Source organism: Phaethon lepturus, unplaced genomic scaffold (assembly GCF_000687285.1).
Source record: "Phaethon lepturus isolate BGI_N335 unplaced genomic scaffold, ASM68728v1 scaffold15826, whole genome shotgun sequence".
Classification (NCBI taxonomy): Eukaryota; Metazoa; Chordata; class Aves; order Phaethontiformes; family Phaethontidae; genus Phaethon; species Phaethon lepturus.
Window position 1 is genome coordinate 2,088 of NW_010548400.1, and position 23,499 is coordinate 25,586.

The 23,499-nt window shown below is 41.3% G+C and overlaps 1 protein-coding gene across 1 annotated transcript; it reads right to left on the reverse strand.

The window, feature by feature from the left end:
* Positions 1–4,306: 4,306 nt before the first annotated feature.
* Positions 4,307–23,251, reverse strand: LOC104623013 (spectrin beta chain, non-erythrocytic 1-like; the record flags this gene model as incomplete). Its single annotated transcript, XM_010289954.1, has 12 exons — positions 4,307–5,726; positions 6,088–6,130; positions 8,122–8,295; positions 9,579–9,817; positions 14,981–15,044; positions 15,647–15,759; positions 16,902–17,098; positions 18,293–18,377; positions 19,502–19,640; positions 20,045–20,289; positions 22,520–22,894; positions 23,047–23,251. Coding segments are annotated over 12 exons (2,095 nt in total), but the record flags the coding sequence as incomplete, so codon positions are not given.
* Between the last annotated feature and the right edge of the window lie 248 nt (positions 23,252–23,499).

Here is a 23,499-nt window from a genome sequence, read left to right on the forward strand (position 1 = left end):
CTTGTGGGCAGAAATACTGATTTGCATTGATGAAATGCTAGGATCTGCACAGAAATAGTGCTAGGAGGGGGGAGGAAAGAGAAAAGAAAAAATTGAGCCTTTTCTGTCCTCCGTAACCCCTCGTCTCTACGGGGTTACTGCTGGCCTTTATCCAGACACGCACGTGGCGCCGTCTCGTCTGTAATATTTTCATGGAATCTCAGTGATCAATTTAAAATTACTATCACCACTGCAGAGACCTTGACCTTCCCACAGAAGCTTCCCTCATTTTTTTCCACCACAGCAAGGATGGTGGAGCTCCTCACCTTTCAGCCAAGCACCCTGGCTGCCGTATTTGACTCGGCTTCCTTCCTATGGCGATTCATCCGAGACACGTCTAAATCTTGCCACAAGTTTACCGAACTCTTTTAAAATCTGACTTTTCTTTGCCAAGCTCTTAAGTCTCTCGAGTGCACAAGTAATACTTGATCGTTCAGGCGATAGCGGATCTGGGGCAGGGAAGCATCTCTGCAGAGAGTGACCTCTCATGGATAATGCTGGTGCTCTGGGAACAAGGGAATTTGTTTCTCAGGTAAGTCTAGGCGTAAAAGAATAGCCGTATTAATAGGAAACCAGTAATAAAATTCGTGTCAGGCCTAGATAATTTCCACCATTATAACATAACTGAACCACCACAGCATCTCATCTAACAGTTAATTATGTGAAATTCATTAATATGAAAAGTACATGATACTTCAAACACAGAACAACAGGTGTAATTAAAGTGCATGGTAGATTCGACGTCCGCCATCGGCAGGCTAGTCAGCAGGCTGAGCTTAGGAAGCGAGGGAGGATTCTTTATGGAATTGGCACTTAGGCGCAAAATCCTTCATTTCGTACTTTACAGAATAAATCGGTATTTTATTGCAAAGTAGACCATTTTAGGTCTCCTGAGTTCTGGGGCTCTCTTGCAGGTGTGACGACTGGGAAGCACAGGCTCTCCCGCTCGGCCGCTCCGTGCTCCGGCGGCGCGCTGCATATGCTGCATTATGACACACTGCAGATGTGACCACGTGGGCTCGCCGAAGCGACTCCGCTGCCTCGGCTACACGGAGTGACTCAGATGTCGGGTGATGGCACACGCAACTCAGCCAGATTTGCTTCGATAGCGTTAGCACGTAAGACATCTCAGTCCTGCTAGGCCGTTGTTAGAACGCAGAGCAACAAAGGGTACAAGCCGAGTTAGAAGCAAAACCTCTAACTCTTATGCTTTTTGCCTTTAATTGCTGTACGTTGCAATAGATTTCTCTTTATTCTCGCTATTCGCCCCGTGTACTGCAGCATTTACAGCACTGCATTGGGGGTTTTATGCCTCGCCTTATTTGTACTTTAACCTTGTTTAAAATTCTTTGAAAGAAAAAACCCCAGTCTACCAGAATTCACTGAATTGCTGTCACAAGGTTAAAGAAAAATGCTTGCGACCAGGGGACACGTGACATTCAGCGCTAAGGAATAAAATAAGAGTCTCAAGTGCCGAATACCGACTCCTCCACCAGGCCCTGCACAGCTGTAGCCGTGGGGACAATTCAAACCCTGATGCATTGAGAACACAGTGCTTTCTCACCCGGGATTTGTTCTGCTTGGCCTCAAAGCATACCTTCTCGGCACCAGGACAAGCTGAATCCTTCTTCCACTTCTGCTGGCTGAGAGCTCCCATTCCTCCTCTTGTCAGGATGTAGCCTCTACTGTTCGCTCCGCAGGTAGAGCTGTACTGTCAGAGCGCTGAATTCTGCTTTTTCTAGTAATTTAATTCTTACCATTAAGTCAGTCATTTAGCATAGGCTGATTTTCTGAGGTTTTTTTTTTAATGAAAAGGACTAATGTTTGTTCCGACTCACTGTGATTTAAGTTTCTATATTTATCCAGCACATGTGATTAGTCAAGGTAGAAAAACCAAAACATCCACCAAAGAAAAGCAAAACTGCATTATACCTGCAAGTTATTTATTACAAAAGCATATTCCTTAAAGAACCTCCACATTTCAAGTCCATTCTCTGTGAACTCAATCATGAAAAAGACAACATGGTGAAGTGAAAAACTGTCTCAAACAGCATTTCACAAGAACAGAGGTTAATCCCGCGTTTCTTTTATTTCACCATTAATCTTCCTCGTACAACCCTACAATAGAACGTATTCTCTATGCAGAAGGGATGGATCAACAGATTATTTGCATCAATCTAAAAGAAAACCCTCCCACCCAACACACGCTTAATTCCCATGGTTAATGAGTTTTGGGTTTTTTTCCCTCATTATACTTATAATTTGTCAGGATATGGAAAGGACCCTTCAAGTGCAGTGCTCTGATACCTTCTCAGCTTAGAATGTAGTACGACGCTCCCACCGAGAGCAAAAAAGGAAGGCAGACTGACCTGTCTAGAGGATTTCTCTTCTTCGTAACAATGATAGCGACGTAGCTGAAAAGTGGTTGGCTTTACATTAATTTTCTTTGAAAATTTTAACGTTCAACTTCTCTATTACTTTTGCCACCTATCTCCAGAGGAAACATAAACAACTTAAATATGGGTTATCTTACAAAACCTACTAACAAAGGGAACGGCAATACAGTGTCAAGCTGTACTACAAACCCTCACTCTTCAGTGGGGTAACCAGAAGGAATATAACGTTTTGTCTGTCGGGGCTCTAACCATGTTTACTGGTGCAATTCAGAAAGTAATACAGCCACCCCTGCGATAGTTAACACCGGCGGCAGCAACGACCTGCTCCAATTGCAGGCCCGTTTCCATCATCCATAGTTTAGTCTTTCTTCTTCCTCTGCTATCTTCCATCAGACCCTTGACTTAATGCAAGACAGACCCCCCATTCTTTCTCCCTTCTGAAACTGGCACACTAACCTGACTTTTCTGACCTGGCTTTGTCCGAGGAGGCTCCTCCTGAAACACCAATTCTCTCTGCACGGAAACTGCACCCTTACGGTCCAAAGGGGAAAACAGACAAGGCTTACTAGATTCGCTCTTGCTTCTCAGCAACTCGAAATCAGTTCCTAAGCAGAAAGGATTTTTATTCAAGTAGTTTTCAGGAAAAAAACTTGCAGTAAGAGGCAAAACAAACAAGAAAAACAATTTTGAAGGCATGTTCAACCAAGACACTACAGGATTACACACAACAGGTAGTCAAGATCAATCTGTTAAACTACTCATTGTAACAGTTTAATTGAACTGACAAAAATGGTAAGGCATCAACGTTTTTATGTACTTTAATCAACTAAGAAGAATGTTTCACGTTCTCTTCTAACATTAAACCTCAGCTTTTTATATTGTATTAAATTTTACATTTACATTTACAAGACTACTGGTGTTTTCCTACATTTTACTAATAATTAGACTGGAACAATGTAATATTACAGAAAAAATTCACGTGCATGAATATTCAATTGTTTAATAACCCAAAACTTCAGAAACAAGAAAAACCCAGAAAACACAGTATACTCCATGAAAAGAATTAAGACACTGTATTGGTCACAAGTTCAGGAATCTGTGGTTTGGAAATACATTAGTTTGCGGTTTACCTGCTTTCCATCTAAAACTATATTTGAGTGTATTTTAATAACCGCAAAAATTGAAAACCAGGTTCCTTACATTTTGTTGACTTTAAAACTTCTACTACTATTGGGGCTTCTTGGAGCTATCCCTTTTAGATGGTTCCCTAGACGGTGTCCAACTTAAAATTCTGAAAAGATGCTAGTCTTTGAAATGCTGACAAGGTCAAGCAAATAGCGAGCTTTGGAATCACCTTAGCTGCATTAAATGTATGTCATCACAGAAGCGCAGTGGTGGCTGTACAAGGTATGTTGAAAAAAATTGACATAAAAAAGCCCTAGGAAATTAAACTGGGCCGGAGAAGAAGTCCTCAGTAAATTATAAAATTCAATTAGTGCCCGATTTATTGAGGACTTGAGCACTTGAGCAAAGGCTAGGTAGAAAGTTGGAGAACTAAGATTACTAAAATAATGTTCTTCTCATTCAACTGCCCTAGCCCATGCTTATGCTTACTTCCATGGATTCTGCCGGATTTATTTCTCACAAAAGATAGCTATGTCAAAATATTTTACACAGCGTTGGTTTCATTCCTTCTCTCGTTGCTCTTTGGCACTTAATTTGGAAGGCAGGGTGAAAGGGAGGGCAGGTGGGAAGCGAAGGGAAAAGAAAGGTAAAGAAAAGTGGAAAAAGAGAAAACTGCTTCAGTATGAACTTCCACACAAAAAAAAGGAATTACATTTGAAGGCATTCGTTTCAGTGCACAGGAGAGATGACATTTTAAAATAACTTTATTTTTGATCCTCTTTCAAAATTATGCTTTAACATCATCAGACATGAAATAAGAAACTTAACCAGCATATTTAGTTTTAAAAGCATTTAATGACATAGCATATATTTAACAGATAGGGTAAAAGTCTAGAGGTACAGTTCGATACAACTGAAAGCCAGTTCCAGTACTACTCTTGACTACAGGCCCAGTCATTGAAAGTTCATTCCTATTAAATGTCATTTTTGATTGTGCAGTAAGATGAAAATTTTTCATTACAATAGTTACAGTGACAGAGAAATGCACACTATGTATCAAATAGCAAGGTAATGTAGCAAAATTATAACACACAGTGCTGCAGCTGACAAGCAAGTAACCATTTGAGTAACATTACTTTTCCAGTAAATGCTTCGGTTCCACTTTTACACTTATCAATGATTTTAAAGGGTTTATTATACATCTAGTCTTATTATACTTTGTACTAGAATTATCTGAAACATACAATATAATGTATTTCAGCAAAAAAAAAATTGAAATTACAGATTATTTAAAACTGTATCAGCCTGCTAATCCGCCTTGTACACCAACATTCTTATCTGTCGTACTTGATGCAGAAAAGCTTCAGGTTGTGTTAATAACCAATGCCAGGATATAAATGGTTTGTCTGTAAGTTAATGCATACCTGCACTCTGTTACAGCAAAGATAATACACTATCATTTTAATAAATGTTAGAATTGTAATGGGAGGCTCTACTAGTCAAGACTCAGCATAACAACCTTAAATGGAAGTGAACGTTTTCGAAAATTTGTACATTGGTTTTTGATGTGCACAGTAGATTTGAAAGCACCGCTGCCTTGCATACCAATAGCACTAGGGGTGGGTTATTTTCCAAGACAGCCTCACAAAATTGAGGAACAGTTTAAATATTAAGATCTAATCTACATTAACTTCATTTTAAAAAAAAAAAACAAAAAAGAAACCCCCAAAACCTGGTCCTCCCTCTCCTACAGAAGCTGCCCAATGCACCTCATACACGTGTAACTTTAGATTCTTTTTTGTTGGCTTTTTATTTTAAAACGCTCTATAAATAAAAAAATGTCAATCACATTGAGGAACATGAGGCACAGAGAGTAACGTATTGGTTCTGAGCTCGCATGCTGGAATTCCACTGGAACGGTCAGAGAAGTGCAGTGTGTGGAGATGGAGTTCACTTCTTTTTACCAAAAAGGCTGAATCTTTTCTCTTTGTCTTTCTCTTTGTCTTTCTCCCGCTTGCCAGGGCTGGACTCGCTGGTTATTGTGACGCTGGCAGGCATGGTCTGGGCACGGCTGGAGGCTGGAGTGCTCTGGGTGGTCGGGGACACTTCGATTTTATCAGAAGAGATAGCTGATGTGATGGCCTGAATCCACGTGTTCATCTCCTCCTTCAAGAAGCCCCAAAGGCAGAAAGCTGTTACAATCCGTGCGTCACATGCCCTAAGTCACTCAACATGGTGGAGAGGGAATGGATAGAAGTGGGAAATGAAAGGAAAGGCGGTCCTAACTCATCATCTGGCACTCCTCTGCCCCTGCAGAGGACGACTACTACAAGCTGTATCTGAAAAGCCTTGCTGCTCTGGCGGTGCCAGTGGGAGCTTCTGAATCTACACATTATGCACACATACGCACAAGACTGCAGACCAGGAAATTAAAATGCATCCCTGAGCTCTTAGCAGCTACTTTTTTCCTGTTGTATGACAGCACAGATATCACATCAGTAATAAACAATAAGAAAAACAAACTTACATCGTCTTTGGCTTGGAAGAGGTATTCGTTGCCATCAGTCAATCTGTAACGAAAACAACCATCACAAATTTAGCTCGCTAGTTAGTCACACTGCTTCAACTCCTGCTTGCTTAGCTACGGTACGTCATCAGACTGAGACATATGGGACTGCACGGGACTGTCGTAACAGCTATACGTGCACAAATACACCCCAACCACTCATGTTTTGGTATCTTGTACTGCCACGCAGAGGCAGCCACACACGGTACGTTCTGGTCTCTAGACACGCTTGTGATAGTGGATGTATGTCAGGATGCGCTGCAGAGCTTGCGATCCTCAGCAGCTGACGACTGCTCTTTCAGTACTTGCTCTTTCAGGCAGATCTCTTCTCTTTTGCAAAAGACAGCATAGAAGTTCAATACTTTAAAAAGACAAAGTCACAGGCAACACCCAGAGTTTTCATGGCTTTTGTAGAAACCTAGCGAAATTCAGCAGCTGCTCTGCTGTCATTAACTACTGTGGTGGTGACTCAAGATACTGTACGGTCTATTATTTATGAGTAGCTGCCTCTTCTCACACTGAAGGCCAGAGTTTCCCTTCTGTTTTATTCCTGTGCTGATTTTACTCAGGGGGTTTAACTGGGATACATTTAACAATGTATGCGAAGATATATATCGATTAAAAAAAAAAAGACTGAAGAACATCAGATCAGGCATTGGAACAAGTAGGAGGCAGGGTCAGCGGAAGCTGTCTTGCAGGCTTCCTCATCTTTCCCCACAAAAAGAAAGCATTTTAAAATCTAAGAAATGAAATGAAATGAAGTATTAAACAGTAAAATAGCAGTGAAGACAGACAGACACTAGGAAGAATATAATTATGCCTTGCTTTCTTCTTTAAAAAAACAGAGAAAAATATTTCCAGTGTACTCTCCACAGATCACAACCAGACCTTTCTGTGAGAGATCTGCCTGCACATGAGATCTGTAGAGACCTCAGCTCTCAGACGTTCAACAGCATATCCCTTCTCAGCTTGCAGAGACAGATTTGACAGGACAAGCTGGTGAACTCTCTGGGGGACCCCCTAATGAGAATGAGTAAAATATGCTACATGTAATTACCCGAGAGCCCTGATGCAGCTGACAGGGTACTGTGAAAAGAAGGGAAATTGATTTTTCTGCTAACTTTGTATTTGGAACAGCATATCTTTACATTATCCATTCAGAGACATTTAAAATAGTATAAAGGATGAATCGCATAGCTGCAGGTCTGTCTTCAAGAAAGATAAATTCCCCTAAATACTTGCTATCTATTTCCCTATATATTTGCTATAAAACAAATCTCCCTGGATATGGATTCTATGATCTTCAGAGGATTCTTGTATCAGTATGAAATTAAAACAAACAACAAAAAAAAAAAAAAAAGAAAAAATTCTATCTTGGAATACATGAACTGATCCGTTCATAAAGTGAGTCTCCTTTGACAGAATCACCTAGCAGCTGTGTAATAATAAAATATTTTTTCACTGTTGGAACTAAAAGATTGATCAGTAAAACAGAAACACAATTTTGGAAGGAAGAGCCTTATTTTTTTTAAATCTTTGAACAGCAAGGACTTCATGTATTTCAAAATCAAATGGTCTGTAACTACATGTTCTAGACCTGAAAATGTTATAGATGTCTTCAGTAGTGTCCTAAATCCATACTGAAAAAACTGAACAAGAGGCCTGACTTTTAAAAGAGCAGAACCATGAACATTCAGCTCTTTTCAATTAATTCCAGAGGGAGCAGCTGAAAAGTCCAGCATTTTTAAATGCAGGCTGCTAGCTTTAGGCAGACATGTCTACCCTTGCCCCAGGGGTAAATGAAGTGCACAGATCACTCTGATACCATTTTGTGCGTTCTACCTTGGATAAATATACCATGTTTCAGTGTTGGGAAGAGCTTGTTGAGAAAAGCAGATACCGCAGTTAATAATTAAAATCAGGTCCCAGGCTGGATCCTCCCATGAATTCGCACAGTGAACATAGGCACAACAACTTAAACTAATGGTGGGTTACCTTAGCTTGAACACATGCTTTTTCTTTTTATAATCGACTGCTATTTCACAGACTGCTTCTTTCAAGCTGACGGGAATCTCGTTGTGGTAGGGGATGCCAGAAGCAGCAGCTTTCGAATCCTTGTAGAAGCCCATCTCTTGGTTGTTGATGACACAGTACACGTTATGCCATGATCTTCAAGACACAGAAAACACCACAAGCATTTATAAATCTAATGCTCTTACTTGCAGAACTGGAGTAACCAAACACAATTATTTCTAGACAATAACGGAGACTAGTTCAGTCTGAGGATGCAAATACGGCACACACTACCCTGTAAACTGCAGACAGCAAATTCTCTCGTAAAAACTTCAAGACAGAAGTCCTGACTTTGAGCCAAATGGAATAGAGATTTCCAGAGTGCTCTTTGCTAGCACATAAGCATATCCTAACACGGGAGGACTGTCTGACAGACTAGGCAGTTTGCATACTTGGGAGAGAAACTGATGGACCTTTTAATGACTATGCTTGACTGTAGAAGGAATTCTCATTGTGCTGCAAACTAACAAACAGTTTGCATGTGAAATACTTCATTGTTACAAATAGTCTGAGTGGCATCATCTCCCTCATCCTCTAGTACAGCTATAAAAATCGATGATTACTAGAAATAAGAATCCCTAGATATTAGTATTATTGGCTGTCACTGCCTCAACATGGTTCTCCAGTGTGAACAGCTCTAGCTGAACAAAAATCATGGTAGTACTGTACTCATTTGTGATTTGCAGTCAGCTCTGCTGAGTACTTCGGCTCCTAGCAAATCCCTCAGATGTTGGTGTAGCTCACCACTTGCTAGTCAACCTTTTCCTTGTCAGCCAAGTCATAAATCCGGTTTCGAGAGCTCTCTGAGGTCATGAAGGAGCCCAGTTGGCTTTTCCAGAGCAGACACAAATCTCAGAAGTTTTGCCTGTTTGAGAACCGCAGGATCAGGTCCTTAGGAATGGAATCAACTAAGGCACACAAAATCATGCTCACCCGCTTTTCTCTTCTGAACAGATTACATAGTAGGAGGAAAGTGCTACTGTGGAAACAGAAAATGTCAGAAGAATATGGACACTTCTATTCTCACACCTACGTGTTTTTCTTTTCTTGTAGTAAAGTACAACTTGAGAGATCTGGAATCAAATCCCACTACTGCCACAAGTTCATCATGTGAAGTGGGAGAGTCATGATATCTTTATGCCTCAGTTTTCCACCTTTCAAATATGGCTAACGCTGCATTTTCTACCATGTATCTTCAGATTGCAACTTCATCAAAAAGACTGTTCAACATGCATACACAGCTCCTACAACAACAGGAGCATAAGCCTGAACGGTCTCTAGGAGCTGTGAGAGGACAACGGCAGCAGGGGTAACACTTGCTGTCTTACATCTTGGTGAGTTTGGATGCAATTATCTGCATCAAGCATCAAGTACTTTACCTGCTCGAGGCTTTCTTGCTGTGTGTCTCCCATTCATGTTTGCGATGTAAGAAGCCCTCCATCTGAGCTGAAGGTATCTCCTGTGTTTTGGCTGGTAGGGTAGCAGCAGTCTGGGCCTGAATGGCGGTCTTGGCTTTGCGGTCTGCCGTTGGAGAAGGAACAGGACTAGACTCTTTGGAACTCGTCCTCTGTTCTGCAGCTCCATTGACCATTTCGTTTGTTTCTGCAGTTTCTGCCACCTAGGAACAGTGGAGAAACAGTTCAGCTAGCAGCCTCACAACACTGAGGTATCTTGCAGTTAATCTGTTTCCCTGCACAACGTGGCTGTGTATAAACTTTGCCTGGAGAATGACACAGGCCGATAAGATCTTTCTCACACTCCATGGAAACACAGAAGGCCAAGGAAATTAGAAGGTATGAATGGATTAGTACCCATTTTATAGGTAGAGAGATGGGAAAATAAGAGCAGCTACACATCAGTGTGAATTTTACTGTGTTTGCTCTGCTGGTCAATTCATATTCTTTTATAGATTGTTATTCCTAAAATGAGAGCATTTAATTCTGTTGCCGAGTACTCAAATGTTTGGAACAGTAACAATCACACTTTCTGCAAACCTAGAGGAACAGTAGAAGTTATACACATCAGCCACCTTAAATACATTTATGGCATTACTGGGGTATTAAAAGTCTATAAAAGATATTAACTATGAGTCAGCAGAAAAATACGTCAAAATTGCCCAGGAGCATTTACAAAAATTTGCATAATTTATTTGTTTCTGTAAAAGCTCCTTTCCCGCTTTCCCCATTCCCCTAGTGACACAACAAAATCAAAACATGCAGAAATTAGAGAGATTACACCATGCATTTCATCTCCACCATCCCAGTTAGGATATTGGATCTTAAAGACAAGGGAAATGAGGTCACGTGTCAATTTATCAAGGTCTTTTTCAGACTTTCGTTATTAGGTGGATTGGATTTTTGTTAAAGGAACTGAAAACCACCACAGTCACACAACATCACACAGCTATTTACCCCCAAACAAAGACAGAACCAAGGCCTTGCCCATCACTTGCTTTGTTGATCGCGTTGCCTGTCGCACTGTGATCGAGATAGCCTAGAGAGCAGCCATGTTTCCAGCAGCTCTGACTGGTCAAGCTGTCGACGTCTTCAGGAGCCATTCATCCAAAAATCATTTAAATTGGAATCCTAATGGCTATAAACTTTTGAAATGCAGCTTGGTCCCAGTTTGTTTTTTTTTTTTTCTTGTACCATTACTTTGACATGTAGAGCCATTGGTAGCAGCTCAGGAGTTACACAACCAGTGTGTAGTATCATCATCATCATCATTATTATTATTATTATTAGCAAGTTACTAAAGCTTAGTGCTGCTAATGCTCTAGTAGATTACAAACATTCTGGACTGGTTTTATGCAGACAAGCAGGTATTTGTGAATGGCACAATAATTAGACATTCCCACTTCTGCACACGGCCTGGACAATTCAAAAGCAGCCGAATTATTATGCAACAAACTAAATTTTGCCACCATTTGCTAGAACTTCTTATACCTGCCAAGTACGCATTATTGTACCTCACACCTTTGTACCTCATGTATTGACCTAGGATGATCTAAGGGCCAACGTGCTATGAATATGGGAAGGATTGGTTAACTGCCTTTAAGCAACCTAAATCTCCGGAGTACCGACACTACGCCACTGAAACGGGGAAAGAATCACAGCTCACATTCCACTTCAGTCGTATCTATTTTACTCTGTCCCCAAAGACAGGTAGCCTTACAGCCTCGTTTGTAAGAGTTTATAAACATCTATCCTGCACTGTTCTCCAGTGGAAGTAAAACTCAACGACACTGCTTCTTCACAACTAGGATAAATCTAAGCCATCAAATCTTACTATTTGTATCCAAATCTCAAAACAGAACAAAAATGTTGCATTAGAGGGGGGAGAGGGCAAATAAACAGATGAGGCTGAAGATTACCCACACGCTGCCAGCACAGCTACCATAACACAGGTAGTGAAGCAAACCACCAGCGATTCACCAACGAAAGCTCAGTTAAATCAGTCATCACCGGCGCTGATCACCAACAGCCAACAGATCGCGTTCAAGAGAAAGGACGGCCCTTTGCACATCTTTCCGACCAGTGACAGTTACTGAACTTGAAACTCTCTGCTTTCCAACTGGCTGGATCCCTGTCGGAGATACATGAAGCCTTTGTGCCCAGCAATAAGGAATCACATAGACCACAGTAACTTATCTCAACAACTGACATAAACTACCCAGAACTACCGGTTCCCTAAACCGATGCCGAAAGCAGCATCTTTTCTGTAGAGACAGCGGCAAGATGTGAAATTACTGATTTTGGGGTACCTATAGCCACTAATCTGAAGTAAAACAGACCAGTTTCAAAACAGCAGCCACTGCACAGCTACCTGATGTGTTTTTATGGGGAATAACATGTAATTCAGTGCTGCAATCTGCAACCCTGCGGTTTTAAAAGGTAACTGCCAACTTTAATCACACGATCAGACCTGTAATTTCTACTTGAAATTCTACTGATTGTAAAAGGGCTATGAAAAGCTTTTCTGATGCTCTTTCAGGTTTTATTTCCTTTTCGTGTTATCTACAATTAACAGAGAACAAGCAAAATAAATCTGAATCACAAACAGCTATGCGAAGAATGTCTCGTGAAAATAGAGAAAAAACAGGAGCTAAACAAACTTTAATGGAAACATGCATCGGGCATGCAGAGACAACACAACAGAGGACAAACATTAATAGCAAACTGTACTGTTACAACAAAACAGTTACCACGTACATGAATACAGTTTTCTTAATCGTGACTGAGAGGTTAGTTGCAAGTGTTGCAAGTGCTTTAGTGGCTCAAGACTACTCTTGAGAGATTTAAATCGGGACTGTAACATGCAACAAGACAGCTGGTGACAATGACTGGAGACATCCCTTTGATTTTCATAGTGCTTGAAGCAACATTATATTCAGTTCATCAACTTAAGTCTCTGCACCACAGCTTAAATAAATGACAGCCTATATACTGTTCTGGCATCAGTACCATCGTAAGGTTTTAAGCCAGTACCATAGGCTACAATAAATGGGTAAAATCTTACACTTCTAGTGCCTAAAATTATGACCTTAACCGATGACTTAATTCATGTTTCTTCATCATAAAAGTGTAATTTTTATACAAAAGTGTACTAATACAAGTTAAAAAGTATATCTATATAAACTACTTTTACATACTACTTTTTAGCGAGAATACATCTGAAGGCTTCCCAGGTGGTAGAGCCTGAAGCTACAGCTATCCTGCTCTGAGAACTGTCATACTCTTACAGCACAGAGAACCAGCACTGGTGTAGGCAGTCACCAGATCATCTGCATAAATTTACATGGAATTTTTAAAAGCATTAAGAAGCTGTATGTTGTTATCCTGACAAAAGGAAAAAAAACCCAAAAAACAAAAAACACATGCATCATGAAGTGGAAAGACAAGTTACAGCAAAAGTACAATTACTGAAGCACATCCTTTCAATCATCTTTCTCACTTTACGAGCTCAGCCAATACAGAACAATTCAGCCGCACTGCTCAGCCAGTAGTCAGAAGTCTAAATTCAGATCAACAGCAGCATATTTCGTTCCTCAAGTCAGAAATACAGCTGCGTACATCTGATGTATTGCAACACAAGATTCATTGAACTGAGCGAAAAAAAGCCCTCGTGGAAGACTGATGTGCAGATGGCGCAGACTAACACAGAAATGCATTATGTATCATAAAATAAAAAAAAGCAGCAAACAGGTGACGTGGTAACCAACAAGATGATGATGACCTGGAATGTGCTTGCAGGCCACCTCACCACAACTATATATAATTTCATAAACATTAGAATGTATAATAGACAGCTCACTCCACCATTTAATATTAAAGATGAACCAAAAGGCTTTATTTAAAGAAAGGAAAAGGTAGAACTGCTTAGTATCCTAAAGCCTTGACAGAGTCTGTGTGCAGACCCAAAAGTAACCAGGATGGGCTATTCAAAAGACAAACTTATGCTTGAAAGGCATTTCCTCCCCCGGGTCCTAGAATGGGACCTGCATTTCCTTTGCAGTACTTGTAAGAGCTCTAATATCCACTAATCTGAGCCTGCCAGGAGCCTTTCCGGCACTTAATACGACCTCAGAGAGTGAGGCTCAAAAACATAAGGAAGGGAAGTCTCATTCTCCTCACCACTCAAAACATTAATTGAAGCAAGTAGGCTTTACAGGAAGGTAATGGAGAGATAAGCCAGTTTTCAACTACTGTGTTGTTTTAACTATATATACATATTTACTGGTATTTTATGGCTGCATATGACGATTATTGGCATGCATCCTGACTCCACCGGGACGTCCCCTATCAAGAAGGAATGAATAAGGCATGGACCATTCAACCTGCATCTATATAAAATAAAGAGCTGGGAACTTAGACCAATGTATTTTATTTAGTTTTTAAAGAAAAGCATCACAACCTCTCCACAAGGGTCTGCACCCTGCTCTCTTTTACACCACTCTCTCTCCAGCGTGAGTAAATGGAATTGCTGTAATGTAAATTGGACAGGACCAAGGCAAAATGGGGCCCCAAAACAGCCACTCAGCAAGATCCCAACTCTTCATGAGGGCTAAATACCAAGATAAATCTAGATACTAGTTTTTAATATTTTATTTCATGTTTATTTTTATCTGCTGTCAATGAGTCCGTTCTGCATGGAATGTTATACAACTAACCTTAAGGCTTTCATTTGTCAATAGTTAGAGCTCTCCCCTCCCTCCCAGCCTTTGCTGCCGAGCTCACTTGCATGTATTATCTATGGCCTTGTAAATAACTCGCTTGCTAATGCAGCTGATTTAATAATGTTGCCGTGCTGAAACCTGTTAGTATAACTCGATGCGTCATACCTGTCAGATTCTAGTTCTCTTCTTCATTATGATGTACTCTCATTAAATCTCAATTACTCATATAAAGGACGATTTAGCTGGAAAATCTTAATACTATTAGCGACATGAAAAACTCACAGTAAATAACATGAAATAAAATGTGTCACCTTAAAGCAACTGCGTGTCAGTGGGGAGATTCAAATAAACAAGGATCAAAGTGAAGCAAATATATCTCCAAGGGGCTGCTAATTAAATAAAAGTCAACTGATGGGAAGGAAGAGAAAAGCAGCAGGGAAATCTGAAGCCAAAAGATTAAACCAGTACCAGTAAACCATACTGAAAAACGGTGTCTTTTGCTGCAAATGATTCTGTATGTTACAGTCCAGACCACGATCGGTCATTGGCTGTCCGTCTGCTAATAAAGTTTTTGTAGTTTTGGTAGGTTTGGGAGCGGTAACTAACCCGTGGAGATTCCTGGCCTGATGGCAAACCATTTTGGGAAACCTGTTCTCCTTTTGTCCCATCCCTGTTGGGAGAGAGGAAAGAAAATGTATTAAGCTCTTGAAAGTCACCCAACTTTTTCACCAAAATGAGATTTTTCCAACTGAATACTGCACACCTCAGAAATTCAAGCAAGTTCTTAAAATCCTCATGCCAATGAATCCAATGTTATGTCAGATCAAAACAGGCTTTCTTGACAGTTACCTTACAAATAAGTCTACTCCTATCAGATCAGTGATTTTATAAATGTTCATGTTCCATGGACATGGCTTGAAATCTATCTGTAACTGATGCTCATTAAAAAAGAAAGCCAAGATCGTTCAGAAATTTTAACTCATAACACGGGGGGAGTAGAACTAGCATTTTTACGTTAGGGCCAGGTACACCTCAGCAGTTGCAATGCTGCGTCATGATGAAAAATCGAAACATTCAACTTAGCAGTGAATTCAGATGTCTGGGAAAGGTCCTGTCCCCATAAACTACAACCACCAAGTCTTCTAAAAAGGGTGACATTACAAAATCATGCAACCCCTAGACTCTCCCTTTACAAGGCATCTTCAGCCCGAGAACTCTGTCTGAAGAAACAGCGTAAAGCACGCAGTTCAGTTTCCCACCCCCTGGGCTCACCATTGCTGCTGGGAGTCTGCATCCTCTGCAACCTTTGGGCTTGGCTCTGGAGTGGGTGGCTGTCTCTTCCTCTCCTCTTCCTCTTGTTGTCGACGTACTTCCAGCAGTTCCAACTGAGAAATGAAACATTTTTGTGCGTTTAGAAGCACTGCGCATTTTTCAGGGGCATTTCTAGAAACTAAAAGTAACTCCGGACATTTGTCCAAAACATTACTGAAATTAAAGTTTATTGGAATAAAATCTGAAGGCATCAGTCTTGAAAAGTATTAACCATGCAAAGTCTGTTGCACTGAACTTGTCAGTAAAGGCATACAGTATCAGACCCTTTAACATCAAGTGAAGTGCCTGGGCAGCAGCTCGCCACTGTCCGTGTTCTAATTTGTTATATTAGAACAAAAACCAGACAAACAAGCAAGCAGCCCAAGCTATTAAAATATTGAAAAGTGACATCCTCTTGCCTGCTTGCCATACATAGAAATGAAGTGTTCCACATCCAAATCCCTGAAATTAACCATCTAAATAAAACCGGTCTGATTTTTTGAGATGCTGAGAAACTCCAATTCATTTTGCCTGCAGCTGTGACGCTCAGTGCGTGTGAAAAACAAAGCCACTTCAATTTTAGTGCCTGAAGTAAAATTATTCTCCAAAGATGGTAACATGCTCTCCAAGCATTGATTACTGGCCTTGCCTCTGGGCTTAAAATGTTTTTTTGGGGGGCCTACTATGTCTTTCTAGGGGACAATACAGCCTTGTACTGGAGCAGTCAAAACACAACAAACATTTTTGTGAAATGCCCCCTCCCCACCGCTTTTTCCGCACACTGCTGTCTTTAACCAAAAATCATTTCAGGTGTTTGGATCTGGGTTGTCTTCACTCAGAATCCCCCTTCCTTTTTAGCAGTACAACCTGTATGGCAGAGGGCTGGAGCAAGCCGCTCAGCTCTTGAATTTGCTTCTGGGTCACCACTCCTGGGCCTGAGACAGCTCTTGTTGACTACTAAGGTCATTTATCACTTCAGCTTTCCCTGCAGGTCCTTGAGTTCAAATGAACCTGAGAGGGTTTTAGTACTGTTGGGAACATGAAACTTTAGGCTCTGGACGATTGGCCTAGGTTGACCAACAAATGGATCAACAAATGGATGGTTGATCGCTGGGAGTTATTAGGTTGGCGACGCTGGGAGTTATTCTGAACCATCAGATGGCACCAAAACAAAGGGGAATGGCCAAGAGAGGTTATTCTCGCCGACAGCGCTCACCGTGGTCAGTCTTTCCAGCGCTGCGAATCTCTCATCCCAAGTAGCTGCAGATTTTTCAAATGCTTCATGCCGCTTAATTAGTTTTTCCACTTCATCAACACTTTGACCTATTTCACGACTGGACAGGTAGGGCTCCTGTCCCAGCAGCCAGGCCTCTGCCACACTTGCATCTCTTGAAAACTGGTGTACCTCCAAAACTGAGCAAACAATGTGCAGATATCAGCGCCATTAATGTCAAAAAGAGCATCATGAAGGCATCAGGCATCTTCTGAACTTACTTAAAAATAGCTTGGGAAAAAAGTAAATGTATTTGGCTAAGCATTTTCCTTAACTAAGCTCGCTGAACTTAATAATTTAAACGACAGAAATTTATCCTGTTGGCTTTGCTTTGAGGAAAAATAAAAGTTAAGGCTCACTTTCACTTCTTCTACAGACTATTTCATTTTGCAATGTGTTTTCTTTTTGTTCTAATCTGCTGTAACCTACTAACTTCAGAGTAGAAAGTCTGAAATCTGCTGGTTTTTTTCCTCAGACTGGCCTGTCTACAGAACAGCTAGACTGTAGGCTGTAGTTCCCTTCAGCAAGCAGTATTTCTGTACTTTATGCTTGTCTGCAGTGCTACAGTTCCAGGTTTCCTGCCTTGTGTCTTCACAGCTGAAAAAAAGCTTCCACGGCTTTTGTGGATGGGATCAAGCAATTTTGATGAATAATAGGGTACAATAGGGTACAAACACCCAAACTGAGGAACAACCACCCATGCTACTCTATTAAAGTCTGCTGAGGCTCAGAAACAACGAAGAAAGTATACACAGCAGCCCAGAACCCCACAAAATGACTACACTGCACTGTATGTTTTGAGATCCTGGACCACTGTCTGGGACGAAGGCTTCAGTCCGTATATGGGATATGGATCACCTTGTTAAGAGTATCAGAACGGGGTCATTGCTGCTGGTGTAAAACTTGTAAAATGCTGCAATGTTTAAAAGCACACCTTTTGTCAGTAAACTGCTCATCAACCTTCTAGCCTCTCAGATAACACGGGCACATTACATGTGTAAGGTAGCAGGGCTTTACTTCTCCCTGTTTTTTAGTAGTGTGTCCTTTGTAGAAACACAGTTGGAATGTGACACCTGCAAAATACGGTAGATCTGTTTCATCTAGCTCCAAATTTGATCATATAGAGTAAGACCTTTGGTGCAGGTTTCTTGGTTTCAAATTCTCAGTTATTTTCTGATCAACAGGTGTGAATCTTACACTTATTACAGTACACACACACGTTCAAGCACTCTAAAAAGAGAGTAAGGAGCTGCAGGTTTTTTCAACACTCAGAAGGACACAGTGAAGAGAGTTAAGTATCACCCTGCCCAAAAGAAACCAAAGGACGTCCTTACTCAGTCTCAGCCACTCCCATCTGTCTTCCCATTTGTCAATCATTTCTTTTCTCTTTTCTGTCAGCTGCAGCAGCTTTTCCTTGATCTGGATTGAAGAGGAGAATGCAGTACTGTTACACAAGCACCAGGCAGCAGGCTCACCACACCACACCATGTAGTGTGCCACCAACAGAAGGCACTGGCATTTACGGACAGGATACATCGTGCTAGACTGCCAGAACATGACTTAAATGTGAATACAACAGCTGTTTTCCTCTTCGAAGAATAAATAAGTATGACATTTCTTTTGAAATACGTTTGCATAAGCATACAGTATCTGTTAAAACTACAGCACCAAAACTATTTGATAAAAAGAGCATAAAGGACAAACAAATCTAAATAGCCCGCCCACATATTATCCCCTTTTTCGAGCAAACACCGCAAAATGCGCTGCCCATGATTGTTACAAAAAGCCTGCAGCTGCCTGCGCTAACAACGCTGATGTGCCAGCGTGCGCCCCATGTTATTCTCGGGGTGAATACTGCCTAGCAAACCCACCCAGGTCCTGAGCAAATGTTTCTCCAAGGATACTCCACAGCACTTGTGTGTAATGCAGACACAGAAAACATCACCTCTCTGAGTGGGCAGTGTCTTACATTTGGCTATCCTCTCTCCACCAAAGGGAGGCAGGAAGAACCGCGGATTAAGCCTCTATCCTCTGGCCTAGACAAATCAGAAAATAAATCAAGGCCTTAAGCAGCTGGATACATTTTTCTCTTAATATTCCCTGGATTTACTCCCTATGAGACAAACTTTTTCTTGCTCTTTCCCCTAGCAGGCCTTTTGATTGCATTCCAGTTCCCCTGTACAAAATTCAGGCTGTGTAGCGGTCGTCTCTGCTCTTGCTCAAAGAAGTCACCTCTCCAAACACAGCCAGCCCAGAGTGCTCTCTCTGCAGAACTGAATGCAAGAGCTTCTTTGCATTTCCTGGACTGATAATGATACTTCAAATTTAGGTGCCATCTCTGCCACCCAACACGAATTCACAGAGTTAAATTGTACACTAATTTCACAATAGCAAATAAGTGGAAGAGTCCCTGAAGTAATGCGTGTCATGATAAGTACACAGCTTATTAATCTGTAGATTACACAATGCAAGCTTCTCTGGCTGAAAAAAGACCCTACAGGCCAGCTGCACTGCGGCTGTTACCCGTTCAGTAAGCACAGTACCTCCTCCGATGCGTAGTGTTTTCTTGCCAAAAGAGATTTGCCGAGCTCGATGCAGGTAGTAAAGCTGTCGTTTCGGGCATCGATTTCTGCTTTGATACCCTGGTGATTGTTCATTAGTAATTCAACAGACGAAACATCCCTAAAATGATGAATCCACGGTTCAGAAACATGCACTCCAGCTTTAACAGCCGTTACATTTTCAAACGAGTAAACTAACCCAGAACTGTACAATAAAATATTAATTCCTATATTTTCTTTGAAGTTCAGGAAGCAAGATTGTGAGCAGCCTTTCCTTAGGAACAGCACCATTCTGGTCTGAATCAGAAATCAAATAAACAAACGTGTGGGACTTAATCCCTTTGAACACAACATCGCAGTTACTTCAGTAGTCCCCAGCCTCTGCTGGGCGGCAATACACAAAAGCAGCTGCAACATCACCATCAGATTTTGACAGCCTCCCTTCGAATTCCTGGCTCGGTGATACCGAGGTTTTTTCCTCAACTGACCTGCAGCCTTATCTTCTGATTGAGAACTTCACATTACCTTGGCTTTTCTTGGGCTTCTATCTGTCGGATAACGTCTTCCATCCAAAGCATGAGATCACGAACCATGCTGAAGAAACGGAATTTGTCTCCTGTGTCCACCAGCCTAACCCTGCGGCCCTCGCAGGCGTCCAACAGCGCCTTCCATGCTTCCAGGACCTCGTTTTCCCTCTTCTGGATGTCATCAGCTTTGTCTCCGGCATAGGCTGCCTGAAGGCGTGCAGCATCCTCCTGCAGCTGTCTCACCTGGTGTGTTTTTACAAGAGAGAAATGAGTCAACGTTTGGATACTTGGAGTCACAAATATGGGGAAATTTTAACTGTTAATGCATCATTTGAATGGCTGTCTAAAGTCACCGCAAATATATTTGGTCTGTCAATACTAGAAAGGTTTGTTCTGTTACCAAGTCAGTACATCCCTCTGATAGTATTTCTTAGAGAAGACTGTTGGGTCAAGGGGCCCCCAAAATAACAAACACTTGCCACTGCCTAAACCTCCTGTAAAAGTGGGTGCCATTGCAAAGTGACTGTTAAATATCAGGGCAAATGGTCCCATCATCAAATTTTTAATGCCACTCAGGAACTCCTGTGTCAAAACACTACTCTGTCAGAGTATGAAAAATGCATTTTAATGAGAGAGTTTTTTTCCAAAATGTAGATAATGACTTCAAACAGAAGAAAATTTGGAAATTCAAATATCTTTCTACTATTAGAAATCTCTTTTCCTTTCAAACACTGTCTTGAGACATCAAATGCTACTTCTTGACTTTCACATATTTTCAAGCCAGGAATCATTCTATTAGCTCTTTTCTAATTATTTTCTCTTTTTAAAAATAATAAAAAAAAGTTTGAACACCAAATTAAACAGGCACAGAGATCAAGCCACTGTCATAATGATCCATCTCGGTGTTCTAGCTGTTTCACCCAACAACTATGCTAAGTGCTTTTACCATCGCTCTGCGCTATGATTACATATTCCTTCATTTAGGCCTTGATTATAATTACCTTTTTGAGAGACTGGGTTTGGTGTTTTGTGAGTATCTCCCATGTCATGTATAAAATCTACAGCTTCTGAAAGTAAAACACTTGGAAAATCAAATGGTTGCTATATCCCCTTTATCCTAGTGTAAACAACTATGGAAATTGCAACATAATCAAGAATTGGTCGGCAGCTTGGCCATAAAAGCTATCTTTCCCGACCTTCTGGGATAAATGCAGTCATTTGTAATTCCTCCATTCCTTAAGCAACTTGTTCCCTTCTGAAATTCTCATTTTGGCAGCTTAACATTGTTTTTTGGTTTAGAATCCTTTGCGTGCTGTATGAATGGCTGCTGCCTTCTATTTAACATACCTTGGCTTCAAATGATTCTGAATTAGATCAAGTTTGGCTGCTTTTAAAAATCTTAGCCTGGGATATGTACTTTAAAACTCTTCAGACTGCTGTTAGGGAGCACCATAGAAAGCTCTATTTAAATCAGAAAGCCCAGATTCATAATCAACTCAGAAAGCCTCTGTGTAGGTCTACAGAGCTCCTTTGCCTCTTGGAAAGGAAAAATAAAAAGTTCCTAGCAAAAGAGGGTTTGGTTGGGGCCTTTTGGTGTTTTTTTTGTTTTTTGTTTTTTTTTTAAAAAAAAACAAAGCAAATAAACCCAAACAACTGGCCTTACACATCCCTTCATATTTGCCCCTGTCCTCCAAGTATCCTTTAGAATATCGATTCTTTTATGGGGCAGAATAGTTGTGTTGTGCGTTCACCAAGGTAAACATGACATAAGGAGCAGGCAAATCTAAGGTGACTTCCAGCACCATTAATATAACACCCAAGAACAATGTTAAGGAGAGAAAAATCTGAAACCTCTATTTCATACTACCTCTGGTACATTAAAAATTCTTTACAGATTTAGTGTCTCTTCAATGTCTTTCAGAAAGTGACTAAAGAGACACTATGTTAACTCAAATGAACCTTTTTTTCTTTGAATGTAAGCTATTTCCCAACTGTATCAGCCACGCAGCGTCCTGCTGGTGCTGCTGCTTGAGGCAATCAGAAAAAGGTCCTCTGAGGAGCTGAAGCGTGTTACCCTCGTGCCTCTCCGTCCACTCTCTATTCCTATGCCCACAGCAGGCTGAGACTGTCAGGAGACATCACAGCCTTTTGCTTTACTTTAAATCAATACAGAAATTCTCTGCCTTTATGATTTCTTCTTCAACCAAGGACAGGAAATGGAATAACATTCAACAATTACCTACATTGTTCAGAAATCTGTGTACTTACGGATTTCTATTTTAGATAAACTAATTAACCTAATGCAATGACAGAGAAGCAGAAAGACAGATAACAAAATGACGCAGGTGAAGTCATTCTCACAGAAATACACTTGGAAAGCGGCTGGCAGGACTCTGCCTCCCAGCCCCGGAGGGGCCAAGAGCAGCAGCTCAGGTTCCTATACCCCCAGACAGCACCATCGCTTGCTACCCACCTGGGTGCCGAGTGCCTGGATATCATGCTCAAATGTTGTGTGCATTCTTTGTAGTGTTTCCACTGTGTTTTGGTCTCTACCAAGCTCTTCAGGCAGTTTCTTATGTTTGTCTTGAATACGTCCTAAGATCTCCTTGGCATCGTGGTAAAATTTGTGCAGTTCATAAGAAGCTGCTAGAATTTGTGTTCTTGTGTCAATGAGCTCCAGGAGATCAGCCCAGGCCTCATTGAGTCCATCCTTCCACTCTGCAATTGTTGCAGCATCTGAATGTCCAGAGTTGATGAGTTCGTCTGCCATGTGGTTAACGGTATCAACGCGCTCCTGTCCAATGTTTCCGGTGTCCCGGGCAAATTCTCGGAATCGCTCCTGTAGCATCTGAAACACAGAGAAACGGACTCATGTAGCGCTGAAATTACAAATCGATCTGAGCAAACAAAGCAAGCCAGCCACACTTTTATATTAACCATCTACTGTGTGCAGCATCCAGAAGAGGAAGGTCAACCTTCAGCCACCTCCAAGGAACTTACTGTTACATGTTCGTAATCCTGTCCCAGCTCGTGGGATCCTGCCACCACCTCCCTTTCGGCAATCCATTGCTCCAAGTCATCCACCTCGCGGTTGAGCTGGAACAGCCTGTGTCTCTCATCCAGCTTGCCCCGTCTCTCTTCAGCTAGATCCTTCAGGCCTGCATACAGCTTATCCACTTTGGACTGGCGCATGCTGATACGCTCACTGAAAAAAAACCAGAGCGCATTGAGTCCTCATTGTTTTTTACAAATAATAAAAATAAATGGGAAAAAAAAAAACACCCCGCAAGGAACAGAATTCACTCTTGGAGTATTTAAGCCACAGAATGCATGTCTGCTGCATGCACGATTTGACTCAAGACACACTGGACCAATCCTCTGCTGGCACAGTTGACTGCATGAGCTGGAAAGCTTCTCTGCCCTGTACATATCACAGAATCACAGAATCACAGA